General features: G+C 56.7%; 1 protein-coding gene across 2 annotated transcripts in view; it reads left to right on the top strand.

Moving 5' to 3' along the window:
- Positions 1-10,986: 10,986 nt before the first annotated feature.
- LOC132385392 (serine protease hepsin-like) overlaps positions 10,987-21,143 on the top strand; it is a 43,790-nt gene continuing 33,633 nt past the window's right edge. Inside the window, exons 1-6 of one of the 2 annotated variants that reach the window (XM_059957433.1) lie at positions 10,987-11,124; positions 11,786-11,826; positions 12,487-12,652; positions 13,126-13,313; positions 16,693-16,788; positions 20,693-20,835. In XM_059957433.1, coding sequence (XP_059813416.1) covers positions 11,003-11,124; positions 11,786-11,826; positions 12,487-12,652; positions 13,126-13,313; positions 16,693-16,788; positions 20,693-20,835 — 756 coding nt within the window. In that variant the 5' untranslated portion in view covers positions 10,987-11,002. The remainder of the gene's footprint in view (positions 11,125-11,785; positions 11,827-12,486; positions 12,653-13,125; positions 13,314-16,692; positions 16,789-20,692; positions 20,836-21,143) is intronic. The other variant, XM_059957434.1, reaches the window with a different exon arrangement.

The following is a 21,143-nucleotide window of genomic DNA, read 5'->3' as shown; positions in this document are numbered from 1 at the left end:
CCGGTCTGTGTAATTCCCCCACCAGCACTCCCCCGGTCTCTGTAATTCCCCCACCTGCACTCCCCCGGTCTCTGTAATTCCCCCACCAGCACTTCCCCGGTCTCTGTAATTCCCCCACCAGCACTCCCCCGGTCTCTGTAATTCCCCCACCAGCACTCCCCCGGTCTCTGTAATTCCCCTACCAGCACTCCCCCGGTCTCTATAATTCCCCCACCAGCACTCCCCCGGTCTCTGTAATTCCCCCACCAGCACTCCCCCGGTCTCTGTAATTCCCCCACCAGCACTCCCCCGGTCTCTGTAATTCCCCCACCAGCACTCCACCTGTCTCTGTAATTCCCCCACCAGCACTCCCCCGTGTCTGTAATTCCCCCACCAGCACTCCCCCTGTCTCTGTAATTCCCCCACCAGCACTCCCCCTGTCTCTGTAATTCCCCCACCAGCACTCCCCCAGTCTCTGTAATTCCCCCACCAGCACTCCCCCGGTCTCTGTAATTCCCCCACCAGCACTGCCCCTGTCTCTGTAATTCCCCCACCAGCACTCCCCCGGTCTCTGTATTTCCCCCACCAGCACTCCGCCGGTCTCTGTAATTCCCCCACCAGCACTCCGCCGGTCTCTGTAATTCCCCCACCAGCACTCCCCCGGTCTCTGTAATTCCCCCACCAGCACTCCCCCGGTCTCTGTAATTCCCCCACCAGCACTCCCCCGGTCTCTGTATTTCCCCCACCAGCACTCACCCGGTCTCTGTAATTCCCCCACCAGCACTCCCCCGGTCTCTATAATTCCCCCACCAGCACTCCCCCTGTCTGTGTAATTCCCCCACCAGCACTCCCCCGGTCTCTGTAATTCCCCCACCAGCCCTCCCCCGGTCTCTGTAATTCCCCCACCAGCACTCCCCCGGTCTCTGTAATTCCCCCACCAGCACTCCCCCGGTCTCTGTAATTCCCCCACCAGCACTCCCCCGGTCTCTGTAATTCCCCCACCAGCACTCCCCCGGTCTCTGTAATTCCCCCAGCAGCACTCCCCCGGTCTCTGTAATTCCCCCAGCAGCACTCCCCCGGTCTCTGTAATTCCCCCACCAGCACTCCCCCGGTGTCTGTAATTCCCCCACCAGCACTCCCCCGGTCTCTGTAATTCCCCCACCAGCACTCCCCCGGTCTGTGTAATTCACCCACCACCACTCCCCCAACTCCCCCAGTCTCTGTAATTCCCAGCACTCCCCCGGTCTCTGTAATTCCCCCACCAGCACTCAACCTGTCTCTGTAATTCCCCCACCAGCACTCCCCCGGTCTCTGTAATTACCCCACCAGCACTCCCCCTGTCTCTGTAATTCCCCCACCAGCACTCCCCCGGTCTCTGTAATTCCCCCACGAGCACTGCCCCGGTCTCTGTAATTCCCCCACGAGCACTGCCCCGGTCTCTGTAATTCCCCCACCAGCACTCCCCCGGTCTCTGTATTTCCCCCACCAGCACTCCGCCGGTCTCTGTAATTCCCCCACCAGCACTCCGCCGGTCTCTGTAATTCCCCCACCAGCACTCCCCCGGTCTCTGTAATTCCCCCACCAGCACTCCCCCGGTCTCTGTAATTCCCCCACCAGCACTCCCCCGGTCTCTGTATTTCCCCCACCAGCACTCACCCGGTCTCTGTAATTCCCCCTCCAGCACTCCCCCGGTCTCTATAATTCCCCCACCAGCACTCCCCCGGTCTCTGTAATTCCCCCACCAGCACTCCCCCGGTCTCTGTAATTCCCCCACCAGCACTCCACCTGTCTCTGTAATTCCCCCACCAGCACTCCACCTGTCTCTGTAGTTCCCCCACCAGCACTCCCCCTGCCTCTGTAATTCCCCCACCAGCACTCCCCCTGCCTCTGTAATTCCCCCACCAGCACTCCCCCTGTCTCTGTAATTCCCCCACCAGCACTCCCCCGGTCTCTGTAATTCCCCCACCAGCACTTCCCCGGTCTCTGTAATTCCCCCAGCAGCACTCCCCCGGTCTCTGTAATTCCCCCAGCAGCACTCCCCCGGTCTCTGTAATTCCCCCAGCAGCACTCCCCCGGTCTCTGTAATTCCCCCAGCAGCACTCCCCCGGTCTCTGTAATTCCCCCAGCAGCACTCCCCCGGTCTGTGTAATTCCCCCAGCAGCACTCCCCCGGTCTGTGTAATTCCCCCACCAGCACTCCCCCGGTCTGTGTAATTCCCCCACCAGCACTCCCCCGGTCTCTGTAATTCCCCCACCTGCACTCCCCCGGTCTCTGTAATTCCCCCACCAGCACTTCCCCGGTCTCTGTAATTCCCCCACCAGCACTCCCCCGGTCTCTGTAATTCCCCTACCAGCACTCCCCCGGTCTCTATAATTCCCCCACCAGCACTCCCCCGGTCTCTGTAATTCCCCCACCAGCACTCCCCCGGTCTCTGTAATTCCCCCACCAGCACTCCCCCGGTCTCTGTAATTCCCCCACCAGCACTCCACCTGTCTCTGTAATTCCCCCACCAGCACTCCCCCGTGTCTGTAATTCCCCCACCAGCACTCCCCCTGTCTCTGTAATTCCCCCACCAGCACTCCCCCTGTCTCTGTAATTCCCCCACCAGCACTCCCCCGGTCTCTGTAATTCCCCCACCAGCACTCCCCCGGTCTCTGTAATTCCCCCACCAGCACTGCCCCGGTCTCTGTAATTCCCCCACCAGCACTCCCCCGGTCTCTGTATTTCCCCCACCAGCACTCCGCCGGTCTCTGTAATTCCCCCACCAGCACTCCGCCGGTCTCTGTAATTCCCCCACCAGCACTCCCCCGGTCTCTGTAATTCCCCCACCAGCACTCCCCCGGTCTCTGTAATTCCCCCACCAGCACTCCCCCGGTCTCTGTATTTCCCCCACCAGCACTCACCCGGTCTCTGTAATTCCCCCACCAGCACTCCCCCGGTCTCTATAATTCCCCCACCAGCACTCCCCCGGTCTCTGTAATTCCCCCACCAGCACTCCCCCGGTCTCTGTAATTCCCCCACCAGCACTCCACCTGTCTCTGTAATTCCCCCACCAGCACTCCACCTGTCTCTGTAGTTCCCCCACCAGCACTCCCCCTGTCTCTGTAATTCCCCCACCAGCACTCCCCCGGTCTCTGTAATTCCCCCACCAGCACTTCCCCGGTCTCTGTAATTCCCCCAGCAGCACTCCCCCGGTCTCTGTAATTCCCCCAGCAGCACTCCTCCGGTCTGTGTAATTCCCCCACCAGCACTCCCCCGGTCTGTGTAATTCCCCCACCAGCACTCCCCCGGTCTGTGTAATTCCCCCACCAGCACTCCCCCGGTCTGTGTAATTCCCCCACCAGCACTCCCCCGGTCTGTGTAATTCCCCCACCTGCACTCCCCCGGTCTCTGTAATTCCCCCACCAGCACTTCCCCGGTCTCTGTAATTCCCCCACCAGCACTCCCCCGGTCTCTGTAATTCCCCTACCAGCACTCCCCCGGTCTCTATAATTCCCCAACCAGCACTCCCACGGTCTCTGTAATTCCCCCACCAGCACTCCCCCGGTCTCTGTAATTCCCCCACCAGCACTCCACCTGTCTCTGTAATTCCCCCACCAGCACTCCCCCGTGTCTGTAATTCCCCCACCAGCACTCCCCCTGTCTCTGTAATTCCCCCACCAGCATTCCCCCTGTCTCTGTAATTCCCCCACCAGCACTCCCCCGGTCTCTGTAATTCCCCCACCAGCTCTCCCCCGGTCTCTGTAATTCCCCCACCAGCACTCCCCCGGTCTCTGTAATTCCCCCGCCAGCACTCCCCCGGTCTCTGTAATTCCCCCGCCAGCACTCCCCCGGTCTCTGTAATTCCCCCGCCAGCACTCCCCCGGTCTCTGTAATTCCCCCGCCAGCACTCCCCCAGTCTCTGTAATTCCCCCACCAGCACTCCCCCGGTCTCTGTAATTCCCCCACCAGCACTCCCCCTGTCTCTGTAATTCCCCCACCAGCACTCCCCCGGTCTCTGTAATTCCCCCACCAGCACTCCCCCGGTCTCTGTAATTCCCCCACCAGCTCTCCCCCGGTCTCTGTAATTCCCCCACCAGCACTCCCCCGGTCTCTGTAATTCCCCCACCAGCACTGCCCCGGTCTCTGTAATTCCCCCACCAGCACTCCCCCGGTCTCTATAATTCCCCCACCAGCACTCCCCCGGTCTCTGTAATTCCCCCACCAGCACTCCCCCGGTCTCTGTAATTCCCCCACCAGCACTCCCCCGGTCTCTGTAATTCCCCCACCAGCACTCCACCTGTCTCTGTAATTCCCCCACCAGCACTCCCCCGTGTCTGTAATTCCCCCACCAGCACTCCCCCTGTCTCTGTAATTCCCCCACCAGCACTCCCCCGGTCTCTGTAATTCCCCCACCAGCACACCCCCGGTCTCTGTAATTCCCCCACCAGCACTCCCCCGGTCTCTGTAATTCCCCCGCCAGCACTCCCCCGGTCTCTGTAATTCCCCCACCAGCACTCCCCCGGTCTCTGTAATTCCCCCACCAGCACTCCCCCGGTCTCTGTAATTCCCCCACCAGCACTCCTCCGGTCTCTGTAATTCCCCCACCAGCACTCCCCCGGTCTCTGTAATTCCCCCAGCAGCACTCCCCCGGTCTGTGTAATTCCCCCACCAGCACTCCCCCGGTCTGTGTAATTCCCCCACCAGCACTCCCCCGGTCTGTGTAATTCCCCCACCAGCACTCCCCCGGTCTGTGTAATTCCCCCACCAGCACTCCCCCGGTCTCTGTAATTCCCCCACCTGCACTCCCCCGGTCTCTGTAATTCCCCCACCAGCACTTCCCCGGTCTCTGTGATTCCCCCACCAGCACTCCCCCGGTCTCTGTAATTCCCCTACCAGCACTCCCCCGGTCTCTATAATTCCCCAACCAGCACTCCCACGGTCTCTGTAATTCCCCCACCAGCACTCCCCCGGTCTCTGTAATTCCCCCACCAGCACTCCACCTGTCTCTGTAATTCCCCCACCAGCACTCCCCCGTGTCTGTAATTCCCCCACCAGCACTCCCCCTGTCTCTGTAATTCCCCCACCAGCATTCCCCCTGTCTCTGTAATTCCCCCACCAGCACTCCCCCGGTCTCTGTAATTCCCCCACCAGCTCTCCCCCGGTCTCTGTAATTCCCCCACCAGCACTCCCCCGGTCTCTGTAATTCCCCCGCCAGCACTCCCCCGGTCTCTGTAATTCCCCCGCCAGCACTCCCCCGGTCTCTGTAATTCCCCCGCCAGCACTCCCCCGGTCTCTGTAATTCCCCCGCCAGCACTCCCCCAGTCTCTGTAATTCCCCCACCAGCACTCCCCCGGTCTCTGTAATTCCCCCACCAGCACTCCCCCTGTCTCTGTAATTCCCCCACCAGCACTCCCCCGGTCTCTGTAATTCCCCCACCAGCACTCCCCCGGTCTCTGTAATTCCCCCACCAGCTCTCCCCCGGTCTCTGTAATTCCCCCACCAGCACTCCCCCGGTCTCTGTAATTCCCCCACCAGCACTGCCCCGGTCTCTGTAATTCCCCCACCAGCACTCCCCCGGTCTCTATAATTCCCCCACCAGCACTCCCCCGGTCTCTGTAATTCCCCCACCAGCACTCCCCCGGTCTCTGTAATTCCCCCACCAGCTCTCCCCCGGTCTCTGTAATTCCCCCACCAGCACTCCCCCGGTCTCTGTAATTCCCCCACCAGCACTCCCCCGGTCTCTGTAATTCCCCCGCCAGCACTCCCCCGGTCTCTGTAATTCCCCCGCCAGCACTCCCCCGGTCTCTGTAATTCCCCCGCCAGCACTCCCCCGGTCTCTGTAATTCCCCCACCAGCACTCCCCCGGTCTCTGTAATTCCCCCACCAGCACTCCCCCTGTCTCTGTAATTCCCCCACCAGCACTCCCCCGGTCTCTGTAATTCCCCCACCAGCACTCCCCCGGTCTCTGTAATTCCCCCACCAGCTCTCCCCCGGTCTCTGTAATTCCCCCACCAGCACTCCCCCGGTCTCTGTAATTCCCCCACCAGCACTGCCCCGGTCTCTGTAATTCCCCCACCAGCACTCCCCCGGTCTCTATAATTCCCCCACCAGCACTCCCCCGGTCTCTGTAATTCCCCCACCAGCACTCCCCCGGTCTCTGTAATTCCCCCACCAGCACTCCCCCGGTCTCTGTAATTCCCCCACCAGCACTCCACCTGTCTCTGTAATTCCCCCACCAGCACTCCCCCGTGTCTGTAATTCCCCCACCAGCACTCCCCCTGTCTCTGTAATTCCCCCACCAGCACTCCCCCGGTCTCTGTAATTCCCCCACCAGCACACCCCCGGTCTCTGTAATTCCCCCACCAGCACTCCCCCGGTCTCTGTAATTCCCCCGCCAGCACTCCCCCGGTCTCTGTAATTCCCCCACCAGCACTCCCCCGGTCTCTGTAATTCCCCCACCAGCACTCCCCCGGTCTCTGTAATTCCCCCACCAGCTCTCCCCCGGTCTCTGTAATTCCCCCACCAGCACTCCCCCGGTCTCTGTAATTCCCCCACCAGCACTCCCCCGGTCTCTGTAATTCCCCCACCAGCACTCCCCCGGTCTCTGTAATTCCCCCAGCAGCACTCCCCCGGTCTCTGTAATTCCCCCAGCAGCACTCCCCCGGTCTCTGTAATTCCCCCAGCAGCACTCCCCCGGTCTGTGTAATTCCCCCACCAGCACTCCCCCGGTCTGTGTAATTCCCCCACCAGCACTCCCCCAGTCTGTGTAATTCCCCCACCTGCACTCCCCCGGTCTCTGTAATTCCCCCACCAGCACTTCCCCGGTCTCTGTAATTCCCCCACCAGCACTCCCCCGGTCTCTGTAATTCCCCCACCAGCACTCCCCCGGTCTCTATAATTCCCCCACCAGCACTCCCCCGGTCTCTGTAATTCCCCCACCAGCACTCCCCCGGTCTCTGTAATTCCCCCACCAGCACTCCCCCGGTCTCTGTAATTCCCCCACCAGCACTCCCCCGGTCTCTGTAATTCCCCCACCAGCACTCCACCTGTCTCTGTAATTCCCCCACCAGCACTCCCCCGTGTCTGTAATTCCCCCACCAGCACTCCCCCTGTCTCTGTAATTCCCCCACCAGCACTCCCCCTGTCTCTGTAATTCCCCCACCAGCACTCCCCCGGTCTCTGTAATTCCCCCACCAGCACTCCCCCGGTCTCTGTAATTCCCCCACCAGCACTCCCCCGGTCTCTGTAATTCCCCCACCAGCACTCCCCCGGTCTCTGTAATTCCCCCGCCAGCACTCCCCCGGTCTCTGTAATTCCCCCGCCAGCACTCCCCCGGTCTCTGTAATTCCCCCACCAGCACTCCCCCGGTCTCTGTAATTCCCCCACCAGCACTCCCCCGGTCTCTGTAATTCCCCCACCAGCACTCCCCCTGTCTCTGTAATTCCCCCACCAGCACTCCCCCGGTCTCTGTAATTCCCCCACCAGCACTCCCCCGGTCTCTGTAATTCCCCCACCAGCACTCCCCCGGTCTCTGTAATTCCCCCACCAGCACTCCCCCGGTCTCTGTAATTCCCCCACCAGCACTCCCCCGGTCTCTGTCATTCCCCCAGCAGTACTCCCCCGGTCTCTGTCATTCCCCCACCAGCACTCCCCCGGTCTCTGTAATTCCCCCACCAGCACTCCCCCGGTGTCTGTAATTCCCCCAGCAGCACTCCCCCGGTGTCTGTAATTCCCCCACCCGCTCTCCCCCGGTGTCTGTAATTCCCCCACCAGCTCTCCCCCGGTCTCTGTAATTCCCCCACCAGCACACCCCCGGTCTGTGTAATTCCCCCACCAGCCCTGCCCCGGTCTCTGTTATTCCCCGACCAGCACTCCCCCGGTCTGTGTAATTCCCCCACCAGCACTCCCCTGGTCTCTGTAATTCCCCCACCTGCTCTCCCCAGTCTCTGTAATTCCTCCACCAGCACTCCCCCGGTCTCTGTAATTCCCCCACCTGCTCTCCCCGGTCTGTGTAATTCCCCCACCAGCACTCCCCCGGTCTCTGTAATTCCCCCACCAGCACTCCCCCGGTCTCTGTAATTCCCCCAGCAGCACTGCCCCGGTCTCTGTAATTCCCCCACCAGCACTCCCCCGGTCTCTGTAATTCCCCCACCAGCACTCCCCCGGTCTCTGTAATTCCCCCACCAGCACTCCCCCGGTCTCTGTAATTCCCCCAGCAGCACTGCCCCGGTCTCTGTAATTCCCCCACCAGCACTCCCCCGGTATCTGTAATTCCCCCACCAGCACTACCCCAGTCTCTGTAATTCCCCCACCAGCACTCCCCCGGTCTCTGTAATTCCCCCACCAGCACTCCCCCGGTCTCTGTAATTCCCAGCCCTCCCCATGCACCTGCTCCGTCTCTGCAGTCCCGCTGGCCCTGTGCACCCCGCACTCTCTCCTACCCCCCATAAGACTTGACACATAGGCACAGAATTACGCCATTGGGCCCATCATGTTGGCACTACCATTCCTTCACGGCTGATTTATTTTCCCTCTCAACTCCATCCCACCTTCTCCCTGTCACCTTTGATGCCTTTACTGAACAAGAACCTATCATTGCCTTCTTTAAACATACTCAACGACTTGGTCTCCACAGCCACACGTGGCAAATAATTCCACAAATTCACCACTCCCTGGCTACAGAAATTCAGACAGACAGACAGTCATACTCTATTGATCCCGAGGGAAATTGGGTTTCATTACAGCCGCACCAAGAGTAATGTAGAAGTATAGCAATATAAAACCATAAATAATTAAAGAATAACAAGTTAATCTTGCCAAGTGGAAGTAAGTCCAGGACCAGCCTATTGGCTCAGGGTGTCTGACTCTCCGAGGGAGGAGTTGTAAAGTTTGATGGCCACAGGTAGGAATGATTTTCTGTGACGATCAGTGTTGCATCTCGGTGGAATGAGTCTCTGGCTGAGTGTACTCCTGTGCCTAACCTGTACGTTATGGAGTGTATGGGAGTCATTGTCCAAGATGGCATGCAACTTGGACAGCATCCTCTTTTCAGACTCCACTGTCAGAGAGTCCAGTTCCTCCCCCACAACATCACTGGCCTTACGAATGTTGTTTCTGTTGGTGTCTGCTACCCTCAGCCTGCTGCCCCAGCACACAACAGCAAACATGATAGCACTGGCCACCTCAGACTCATAGAACATCCTCGGCATCGTCTGGCAGATTGTTAAAGTTGTTAAATTCCTCCTCATCTCTGTTCTGAAGGGGCATTCCTCAATTCTAAGGCTGTGCCCTCTGATCCTAGTCTCTCCTGGTGAAGGAACATCCTCTCCACACCCATTCTGTCTGGACATTTCAATATTCTACAGGTTTCTGTGAGGTTCCCCACTGGAGCCATGAACACTTTCATTCCCGAATTAGTTTTGTAATTCCTGGGCTAACTCTCCAATGCTCGCATACGCTTTCTTAGATCTGGAGCTGAGGACTGCTCACAATACTCCAAGTGCAGCCTGAGCACATCACAACCTTGCTTTTATATTCCTTCTGTTTTAACTCTTTTTATGTATTTTCAAACATAGGCAAAATAACAATAGTAATACAGAGAGGTTGGGAATACATAGGTAAGAAACAGTTTATACGAGTATAAGCTATCGAGAGCACAAGTGTACTAAACCTCCCAAACTCTCGATGTATTCAACATGATAGAATAAAAACATACCAAAAAAAAAGAAATAAAAAATCCCTGAACTAAACAAAGCTGGGCTATTATATTACATCGAATACAATCACTAATGTCAATAATTCCGCTCCTCTGTCCAAATGTTTAAGGATAATAGAAAAGATTCGGAAAAGGTCAAGTTACATCATATGAAAGTGTTGAATAAATGGTCTCCAAGTTTCTTCGAACTTAACTGAAGGGTCAAAACTGACACTTCTGATTTTGTTTTCTCTAGATTTAAACAAGGTGTAGTTTGGGAAAACCATTGGAATGTATTTGGAGGATTAATCTCTTTCCAATTCAATAAAATGGATCTTCTTGGCCATTAATCTAACAAATGCAATCATCTGAAGAGCTGAAGAATTTATGTCCTTCTGCAGATTTTGTTTCCTCAACACTATACCCCCCTCCACCTATCTTTGTATCATCTGCAAACGGCCACAACGCCATCCGTTCCATCATCTAGGCCATTCACCTATAACGGGAAACAAAGCAGCCCCAACACTGATCCCTACAGCTCACCATTAGTCACCGGCGGCCAAGCAGAAACGGCTCCCTTTATTCCCACTCTTTACCTCCTGCCAATCAGCCAATGCTCTATCCATGCCAGAATCTTTCCTGTAACACCATGGACTCTTGTTTAGCAGCCTAATTTGTGCATTTTGCCAAAGGCCTTCTGAGAATCCAAGTACACAACGTCCACCAATTCGCCCTGGTCTGTCCTGCTTGTTATTTCCTTAAAGAATTCCAACAGATTTGTCAGTCAGGATTCCCCCTTAAGGAAACCATGCTGAAACCTCCTCCTCAATAATGGACTCCAGCAACCACTGAGGTCAGGCTAACTGGCCTATAATTCCCTTTCTGCTGCCTCCCTCCCTTCTTAAAGAGTGGAGTGACATTTGTAATTTCCCAGTCCTTGGGACCTTTTCCAGAATTTAGTGATACTTAAAAGATGATTACTTGTGCCAGTACAGCCCCTTCAGCCCCCTCTCTCAGACCCCCTTGGGTGAAGTCCTTCTGGTCCAGGTGTATATTTTCAGACCTTCCTGTTTCCCAAGCACCTCCTCCCTAATGATGGAAACTGTTCACTCCCACCCCCAATACTCTTGAATTTCTGCCATTCTGTTCATAGTGAAGGCTGAATCTGTCCTCCACTTCCTTGTCCCCCTCTAACTCTTCAGCGGACAGCCCATCCCATCTGTAACAACCAGACACTGGACAGTGATGGTGAATGGGGACCCTGGCTAGTTGCCCTCCCCTCTTCCCCACTACCCTCTCTCTCTGTTCTGATTGACCCAGTGTGTGAAGCTGAGCTCTATCTACAGGATGTTATCAGTTTCTGAGAGTCGTATCGAAGAGCCCGGATTGAATCAGACAGCCCAGTTCTACTGTGTGAACATGCCTCAGCACTCGGTGACTGGCAAACTGCAGGGTGTCCTGTTCCCATGGTAACTAAATTAAGCTGCATTTCTTAAAATACTTAATTCTGGGTTAAGTGTATGAATGGTAATGTTGGGGATGGGTCCGTCACTGTGTAACACCGGGGTACGGTACCGGTGGGGACAGGTCTGTCACTGTGTAACACCGGGGTACGGTACCGGTGGGGACGGGTCTGTCACTGTGTAACACTGGGGTACGGTACCGGTGGGGACGGGTCTGTCACTGTGTAACACTGGGGTATGGTACCGGTGGGGATGGGTCTGTCACTGTGTAACACTGGGGTATGGTACCGGTGGGGATGGGTCCGTCACTGTAACACTGGGGTATGGTACCGGTGGGGACGGGTCCGTCACTGTAACACCGGGGTACGGTACCAGTGGGGACGGGTCCGTCACTGTACAACACCGGGGTACGGTACCGGTGGGGACGGGTCCGTCATTGTAACACTGGGGTACGGTACCGGTGGGGCCGGGTCCGTCACTGTGTAACACCGGGGTACGGTACCGGTGGGGATGGGTCCGTCACTGCAATGCAGTGCTGGTGGGGAGGGGTGTGTCAGTATGTAACCCTGGTTTCGACCGGTGGGGACAGGTCTATCACAGAATATGGTGCACTGGGGTGAGTGTTTCCTGGCTGACTGGTTAGTAACCACTCTGCTCTCATTGACAGTTCCTGTCCATCCGGGATCGCTCTGTCTGTTCAGTGTCAAGGTGAGCCCTCGTTATCCAGTCATTCCATCCGACTGTCGTCAGTGTCTGCCCAACCTGCACCACAGTGTCCCTCACCATGGCATGGCGCAAACGCATGTCACCCACTCACTCCCGTACACAGGCGTGCGTACACCACTCACTCCCGTGCACAGGTACGCGCGTACACCGCTCACTCCCGTGCACAGGTGCGCGCGTACACCGCTCACTCCCGTGCACAGGTGCGCGCGTACACCGCTCACTCCCGTGCACAGGTGCGCGCGTACACCGCTCACTCCCGTGCACAGGTGCGCGCGTACACCGCTCACTCCCGTGCACAGGTGCGCGCGTACACCGCTCACTCCCGTGCACAGGTGCGCGCGTACACCGCTCACTCCCGTGCACAGGTGCGCGCGTACACCGCTCACTCCCGTGCACAGGTGCGCGCGTACACCGCTCACTCCCGTGCACAGGTGCGCGCGTACACCGCTCACTCCCGTGCACAGGTGCGCGCGCACTCCGCTCAGTCCCGTACACTGGCGCGCGCACTCCGCTCACTCCTGTACAGAGATACACATACACACAGCCCACTGCTGCATGCTGCTCACTGCCATACACAGAGACTGGGCGAGGGATTTTGCGCACATGCACACTCTGATCCCTGTCTGTCTCTGTCTCCTACAGACTGTGGCCGTCAGAAGCTGCAGGTGGACCGGATTGTGGGTGGTCGCTTGGCCGAGCTCGGCCGCTGGCCGTGGCAGGTTGCCCTCCTGTTCGACGGCTCGCCCCTGTGTGGGGGCTCGTTGATTGCCAGTGACTGGGTAGTTACCGCCGCCCACTGTTTCCCCCAGTGAGTCAACTGCTTCTTCTCCCTCCGTTTCCCCTCGTCGCCTCTCCTCCCTGTGGTGGGGGGGGGGGTGGGGTACAGCTGCCATTCAGCTTTTCCACATGCTCCTATCCCATCCTCCCTGGTTACCCCACCCACCACCCTGAAATGAATCCCAATTCCTGGGGCAATTGCACAAACCTCCCATTGCTCCTCCCGGATCACTCTCCCTCCACCCCCCAGCCTACCCTGGATCCTGCCCTTCAACACTTCTCTCACGCCCCTCCTCCCCTCATCTTGCCTCCTGCTCCTGTCCAACCACTGACTGGTGATGTTGCCAATCTCAGACTTTCCAGCCCCTCCCAGATGGGTGCTGGCCGCTTTGCTCGGGGCCGCGGACTTGGGATGGGGGGGGTGTGTGGTGATAACGTGGGATGGGACTGATCGCTGTTGTTTATCCCGCAACACCCCCCCCCGCCCAATCCACACCCCGTCAGGAAGAACCGTTTTGCCGACCGCTGGGTTGTGCTGAGTGGGTCGGTCAGACGGCTGTCACCAGACATCCAGACGCCAGTGCAGACAGTCGTCTACCATGCAGGCTACCAGCCTTTTATTAACTACAACTCGGAGGACAACAGCAACGATATCGCCGTCTTGCGTCTGAGAAGATCTCTCAACTTCTCAGGTATGGAGCATGAACTACAGACGGTCTTCCTCTACTGTTAATCCCTCCCTGTCTCTGTGACCTCCTTACGGTCCCTACACGCCTCCCCGTCCCCCTGTCTCCCACTCCGGTCCCTACACGCCTCCCCGTCCCCCTGTCTCCCACTCTGGTCCCTACACGCCTCCCCTCCCCATCTCCCGTCTCCCGCTCCGGTCCTTATACACCTCCCCTCCCTGTCCCGTCTCCCACTCCGGTCCCTACACGCCTCCCCTCCCCATCTCCTGTCTCCCACTCCGGTCCCCACACGCCTCCCCTCCCTGTCCCGTCTCCCGCTCCGGTCCCTATACACCTCCCCTCCCTGTCCTGTCTCCCGCTCCGATCCCTACACGCCTCCCCTCCCTGTCCCGTCTCCCGCTCCGGTCCCTATACGCCTCCCCTCCCTGTCCTGTCTCCCGCTCCGATCCCTACACGCCTCCCCTCCCTGTCCCGTCTCCCGCTCCGGTCCCCACACGCCTCCCCGTCCCGTCTCCCGCTCCGGTCCCCACACGCCTCCCCGTCCCTGTCCCGTCTCCCGCTCCGGTCCCTACACGCCTCCCCGTCCCCCGTCTCCCGCTCTGGTCCCTACACGCTTCCCCGTCCCTGCTACCCCCTGGGTCCATACACTGCTCCTCGTCTCCGTGAACCCCTCCGGTCCATGCACACCTCCCTGCCTCAGTGAACCCCTTCAATTCCTGTTTGGAAAGATTCCTAGATTAGCTTTAACACACAATGGCTACTTTGTACCTCGTAAAGTGGCCAGTGTGTGTCGGTCCATTGTCTCCTGCTGCTGTAGCCCAAAGTGTTATGAATTCAGAGATGCTCCCTTGTTGTCACGCCTGATTCTTTGCGTGTCTGTCAGCATGAACTGGCCTCCTCTGACTCTGGTGTTGGTTTTCTGTTTCTCACACTACTCTCTCTAAACTCTGGAGACTGACGTGCAGGAAAGTCCCGGGAGGGCAGCAGCTTCTGAGATACTCAAACCTGTCTGGCACCAGCAGTCATTCCACGGTCAAAGTCACTCAGGTCACATTTCTCCCCCCATTCCGACGTTTGGTCTGAACAATCTTCTGCTGCCACATGATTGGCTAATCAAATATTTGCATTAACGAGCTGGTGTACGGGTTTAGCTAATAAGCTGAATGTATTTGTCAGACACGGTGATAGCATCAGGGACCATCCCGGTCACACCCACAACTGACCACCCCAACCCATACATCTTTAGAAAATGAGGACCAGGAAGAAACCCACGTGTTCACAGGGAGTGCATACTCTGATTGCTGCTGATACTGTGACCCCTTTCTGGGCCCGAGGCAGCAATTCCTTCCCTCGGATGTCACATTCACCCGTCCAACCCCTGCTGGCCTTTCTGACATCTCTCCCCACGTCATCTCCCCGGAACTTTTCCCCGCTCTCCCTGCACAGTAAGGTCCTATGGAAGGTTTGTGGAAGGTTTCTGCCCCTGGAGGGGGGGTGGTGGGAATGTTCTCTTCTTCCTCTTTCCTTCACCCATCACCGAGTCACTCGCATCACCCTCCTGTCCCCGCTCCTCTTCCCGGTTCCTAATGTTTCGGTTCAATCTCTGCTCATCTGTTACATTTCAAGGAGAGCGGGCCGAGTTCCTCCGGGACCAGACCCTTCTCTCAGCCGGCTTCATCCTGGGCATCAGGACAGATCCCAAGAAGATGGCATCCTTCACAGGAGGGGGATTCGGCCCATCTTGTATCACGGCTGATCCATTTTCCCTCTCAACCCCATTCTCCCCATAACCTCGATGGCCTTACTAATCAAGCACCAGTAAACCTTTGCTTTAAATATATCCAGTTACTGACCTCCACAGCTCAATGGAAAAGAGTAATCAGTTGACGTTCCTGTCAGCGTGAACCGGCCTCTCGCACTTCATCTCGGTCTGCAGTGTCGACCCTATTCTTTTCCTTACATGCTGAGTTTCTCCACCATTTTGTTTGTGTGCCATCCAGACAGATAATTCCATACAGCAACACTTCGAGGTCGGACCGAGGCAAGCAGAGTGCAGACTGCGGTGTTGCAGGATTTTTAAAATTTATTCACTTACGGGATGTGGGCATTGTCAGCTGAGCCAGCATTTACTGCCCATCCCTAGTTGCCCTTGAGAAGGTGGCAGAGAGCACTCCCCGAGGTGTAGGCCCACCCACATGCTGATAGGGGGGGAGCTCCATGATTTTGACCCAGCGACAATGAAGGAACAGCGAGTGGCTTGGAGGGGGATGTCCAAGTGCCAGCGTTGCAAGGAACAGGAAAAGCGTAGTGCAGGCAGACAGTAAGGTGGAAGGCTCACAGCGGGCGAGGTTGTGAGGTCGCAGGTCCATCCTGTCGTTCGAGATCAGTGGGATAGAAGCTGTAACTGCGCCTGTTGGAGTAGTATTGTGCCAAAGTCTTGGGCAAATGTCTGTGGCTCGGGTCCCCGTGACTTCCGTATCGTGCTGTGTTTGAAAGTGTGGAGCAGGGGGTGAGTTTGTAAATCGGGCAGGAGCAAAGGGATGTGGGACAGTTGGCAGAGGAGTGCCAGGCTGGGAGCTGGTGCGGGTACAGAGACACCAGGCAAGGTGGCTTGTGTCCAAACAATCGGTTTACTGATCATTTCAGAACGTCTCTCTGGTGCTTCCCGCTCCCTCCCCTCTCCCTTTTCCCAGCCACGATCCCCCTCTCCCTGTCTCCGTCCCACTCTCAGCCCAGATCGGAATCTGCTTTATCATCACCCACGTGGTAAAATGTGTTTTATATTTTTGTTAGGGTGCAATACATAAAATCTCCACAGCACCCTGTGCACTATCACACAGTGCTGGGCACGTGAAACACCCTGCCGGGGTGCTGGGAGGGGCAGGTACATCTGGGGCATTTAGGAGACTCTTGGATGGGGACACTGAAAGAAAAACAGAGAACTGTGTAGGAGGGTTAGGGTTAGATTGATTCCCGAGTAGGTTAACGGGTCGGCACAATATTGTGGACTGAAGGGCCTGTACTGCACTCTGCTGGTGTGCGTTCTGCCTGTTGGGGGGGCGAGTAGAGCGAATATCTGGGGTGGGTGGGGTCTTTGAGACAGCGAGAGGTGTAGACAGTGAATGTATGGAGGGGAGGCTGGTCTCATGGCCACACCTCTCCGTGTTTACGGGCGGAGCTGTTGCCGTACCAACCGTGATGCATCCGCATTGGATGCTCTCCCTGGTGCGTTGGGGAGGGCCAGGTCTGACGTGACCCCCGCTGAACTTGGCGCGTGTGATGCCCCATGCTCTGTTAACAGTGGGGTCCTCCTTCTGTGTTGGCTCGTCGACCTGCTCCAGCAACCTCGCCTTGCTGACGGTGGGCTGCTCGTGTCTTTCTCCAGATCACATCCAGCCAGTCTGTCTTCCAGCTCTGGGGCAAGGTCTCGTTGAAGGCACTCTGTGCACTGTCACTGGGTGGGGCAGCACCGAATATTATGGTGAGTGGGTGAACGTGGTGGGGGGAGGAGGGTTGCCGCTGGCTCTGTCCCTTGGGGTGGAACCTGGTGGGAGTCTGGAGTCTAAACCAGGATCGGTGTGAGTGTGGGGTTGAGGGCCAGCACAGCTCGGTGGGCTGAAGGGTCAGCCTATGTCCTGTGGGACTGAAGAGGAGATTTGGCAACGTAACCAAGCTCCCTCAGGGCAGATTCCCTGGAGGAAAACATGCGTAGCTGGGTTAGGGACGCACGGGTTGGTGATGTCATGGGTGTTGATGCTCGCGGGATGCGGTAGAATAGGAAGTAGTTTAGATTTGGGCAGAGGGATGGCGAATGGAGTTTGATCCGGGTAAGTGTGAGGTCAAACGCAGAGAGAGAGTACACGGTTAACAGCTGATGTGTAGAGGAATCTTGGGGTTGACGTCCACAGCTCCCTGAACGACACCACATTGTAAAGAAGGCATACGGCATGCCTGCCTTTATTAGTCCATAAGATATAGGAACAGAAGTAGGCCATTCGGCCCATCGAGTCTGCTCCGCCATTCAATCATAGGCTGATCCACTTCATCCAGTAATCCCCACTTCTCTGCTTTCACCCCATACCCTTTGATGCCCTGGCTAATCAAGAACCTGTCTATCTCTGCCTTAAATACACAGCCAACTCGTGGCAACAAATTTCACAGATTTTACCACCCTCTGACTAAAGTAATTTCTCCACACCTCTGTTTCTAAAAGGATTTCCTTTCAATCCTGAAGTCATGGCCTCTTGTCCCACAATCCCCTACCGTGGGAAATAGTCAGGAGGCGGGAAGCTTCACTGCAGCTTTATCAAACACTGGCTGGGCCGCATCGGGAGTAATGCTTTCGGTTCCGGTCGGCCCATTACAGGAGAACGTGGAGGCTGTGGAGAGGCTCATCAGGATGAGGGAGGGCATGAGCTACAAATGGAGGTGGTTTTCTCTGGAGCGGCAGAGGCTGAGGGGAGCCCGACGGAAATGGATGAGATTGTGAGGGACGTGGAGTAGGCAGATGGTATCTTTTTGCCAAGTTAGGAATGTTTAATACTGAGGGGCAGAACCACAATCAGTTTTATTGCTTCTGACCTGTGAAATTTGTTGTACAGTGAAAAACACAAAATCCCTACAAGTTACGAAAATAAATACAAAGATGAATGTCTTTTGCGCTCGGTAGAGTTCATGTGCCATTCTAAAACCTGATGGCCGAGGGGAAGAAGCTGTTATTGATGTGCTGAGTGGGTTTTCAGGCATTTAAGGTGGGGGGGGGAGAGTTCAAAGGAGATCGGTGGGGGTTTTTTTCACAGGAATGTGCTGCTGGGGTGGTGGTAAAGGCAGGTATGAAAGCTCTTAGAGACAAGAATGTGCAGGGAGTGGAGGGATATGGAGGTAGAGGGAGTGGAGGGATATGGAGGTAGAGGGGGTGGAGGGATATGGAGGTAGAGGGGGTGGAGGGATATGGAGGTAGAGGGGGTGGAGGGATATGGAGGTAGAGGGGGTGGAGGGATATGGAGGTAGAGGGGGTGGAGGGATATGGAGGTAGAGGGGGTGGAGGGATATGGAGGTAGAGGGGGTGGAGGGATATGGAGGTAGAGGGAGTGGAGGGATATGGAGGTAGAGGGAGTGGAGGGATATGGAGGTAGAGGGAGTGGAGGGATATGGAGGTAGAGGGAGTGGAGGGATATGGAGGTAGAGGGAGTGGAGGGATATGGAGGTAGAGGGGGTGGAGGGATATGGAGGTAGAGGGAGTGGAGGGATATGTAGAGGGAGTGGAGGGATATGTAGAGGGAGTGGAGGGATATGGAGGTAGAGGGAGTGGAGGGATATGGAGGTAGAGGGGGTGGAGGGATATGGAGGTAGAGGGAGTGGAGGGATATGGAGGTAGAGGGAGTGGAGGGATATGTAGAGGGAGTGGAGGGATATGGAGGTAGAGGGAGTGGAGGGATATGGAGGTAGAGGGAGTGGAGGGATATGGAGGTAGAGGGGTGGAGGGATATGGAGGTAGAGGGAGTGGAGGGATATGGAGGTAGAGGGAGTGGAGGGATATGTAGAGGGAGTGGAGGGATATGGAGGTAGAGGGAGTGGAGGGATATGTAGAGGGAGTGGAGGGATATGGAGGTTGAGGGGGTGGAGGGATATGGAGGTAGAGGGGTTAGGTGTCACCAGCTTCGTTGGTTTGACATGACGCTTTGCGCAGAAGAGCGTGTCCATGTCCCTCAATCTACCCAGTCCACACCTCAGATGAGATCTTACTGAACTGTAAAATTCTGCAAACAGTCAGCAGGTCAGGCAGCACCCGGGCAGGCGGGAGCAGTCCGGGACCGGGGAAGAGCGAGGAAGTGCGGAATGGTGGAGGGAGAGAGAGGAGGGAAATCTGTGGCAGGGTGACACCATGTCACTGCTTTGCCTGAGAGAGTGTTTGGGACATCCCAACAAGCTGGTGCAGATGGAGAAATTCACAGCGTGACTTTTGGAAAAAAGCTCCATTTATTATCGGCCCAGGACGGGGGTAGGGTATTCATCCTTGAACAAATACGCTCCGATCCAAGGTTGAGTGGTTTTATATCATCTTCTGCCCTACTGTTACCCACCCCCCCCACCTCCCTATCACACCTCACATGTCCAGTGAGTCATCTGATGTTTGACATTTCTGCCCGGGGGGGGGGGGGGGGGATAACGGACCCTAACTATGCCTCATAATCTTATAAACTTTTGTCAGGTTCTTCCCCCACACCCCCCAGCCTCCTCTGCTCCAGAGAAGACAACCCAAGTTTCTCCACCCTATCCTTACTGCTCACACCCTCTAATCCAGGCAGCATCAGGTGACCAGAACTCCCAATGCGGCCCCACCAGAGCTCTGTCGAGCTCCAACGTGACGTCCTGACTCCTGATGAAGGCCAGCATGCCCACACACCTTCATACCAAAATGAAAAGCTAACTCACCTTCAGAGCCCACGCGTGTTAGCAGACTGTCCGTGTCCTCACCCTCTTGGAAGGGCTAGTGAAGATCAAAGTCAAGGCTCTTCTTGCACGCTCAAGTCCACGCGAGCACAGGCGCAAGGAAAACCTGACTTGCAGCAGGATCCCAGGCACAGAGCATCGGAGACACAAATCCGAATCAGGTTTATTATGACGAGCTGATGAAATATGTGGTTTATGGCTGCAGTGCATCAAGAATTCCTGCACGTTGCAAAACAAAATGGTGCAAATAGTGTTCATGGACTCACACGCCACTGAGAAATCTGACAGCAGAGGGGAAAAATCTGTCCCTTAAATGTTGAGTGTGGGTCTTCAGGCCACTGTACCACCTCCCTGATGGTAGCCACGAGAAGAGGGCAGGTCCCCAGGGGTGAGGCTCCCTAATGATGGATGCACCGCCTGGGGGAGTTCTCGTTGCTGGGGACGGTTGTTCTCTGTGTCGGCTGGCTGAGTTCACAACCCTCTGAGATCTCGTGCACAGGAGCCCCCAGACCGGGCAGAATGCTCTGCCCCTGACATCTAGAACATTCACAATAAAAATGTAAATTATACACTCCTTTTACAAGAAAGGACACAATGACTGGAAAAGCTAGAAAGTCTGTTGTAGGACAAATTGGTCCTAGTGTTACTGTAGTGAAGGAGTGATGAGGGTTGTACCGGTTGGTTCAGGGACCGAATGGTTGAAGGGAACCTGGTGGGGTGGGACTTCAGGCTTCTGTACCTCCTCCCCGATGGGATCTGAGAGAAGATGGCGTGGTCCAGATGATGGGGATCTTTGATGATGGACGTTGCCTTCTTGAGCATCACCCGTAGATACTGTGTAGAGGGCACAGCCAGAGATGTGTGGGCCGGATTCTGTGCGGTGTGTTCCTGTGACGGAGGGGACCCAGTGACAGTCTGATGTTTGGGAACAGGCCATCAGTCCGACGTGCTCCGGGAAGCAGAGGTCCCCATCATCAGCAACGCCCAGTGTAACAGTCCGGAGTTCTACAACAGGCAGATCACTCCCAAGATGTTCTGCGCTGGCTACAGTGAGGGTGGTGTCGATGCTTGTCAGGTGAGTGGGGTCTCTGCCTCTCTGGGGATGCGTGTACGCAGACAAATAAACACGGGCACACAGGTGCTCACGGAGTGGCACGTTCCACCTCTTCACCCCCCCCCCCCCACACGTGTGCACTCACACAAACGCACACAGGCTGACACACACACTCACGCTCACGCACACACACAGACACACACACAGAGACACACACCCACACACACACAGACACACACCCACACGCACAGACACACACCCACACACGCACAGACACACACCCACACACGCACAGACACACACCCACACACGCACAGACACACACACAC

This window comes from Hypanus sabinus (assembly GCF_030144855.1).
Source record: "Hypanus sabinus isolate sHypSab1 chromosome 1 unlocalized genomic scaffold, sHypSab1.hap1 SUPER_1_unloc_2, whole genome shotgun sequence".
Taxonomy (NCBI): Eukaryota; Metazoa; Chordata; class Chondrichthyes; order Myliobatiformes; family Dasyatidae; genus Hypanus; species Hypanus sabinus.
The sequence above is the reverse complement of the archived record's forward strand: the minus strand, read 5'-3'. Positions and strand labels throughout refer to the sequence as shown.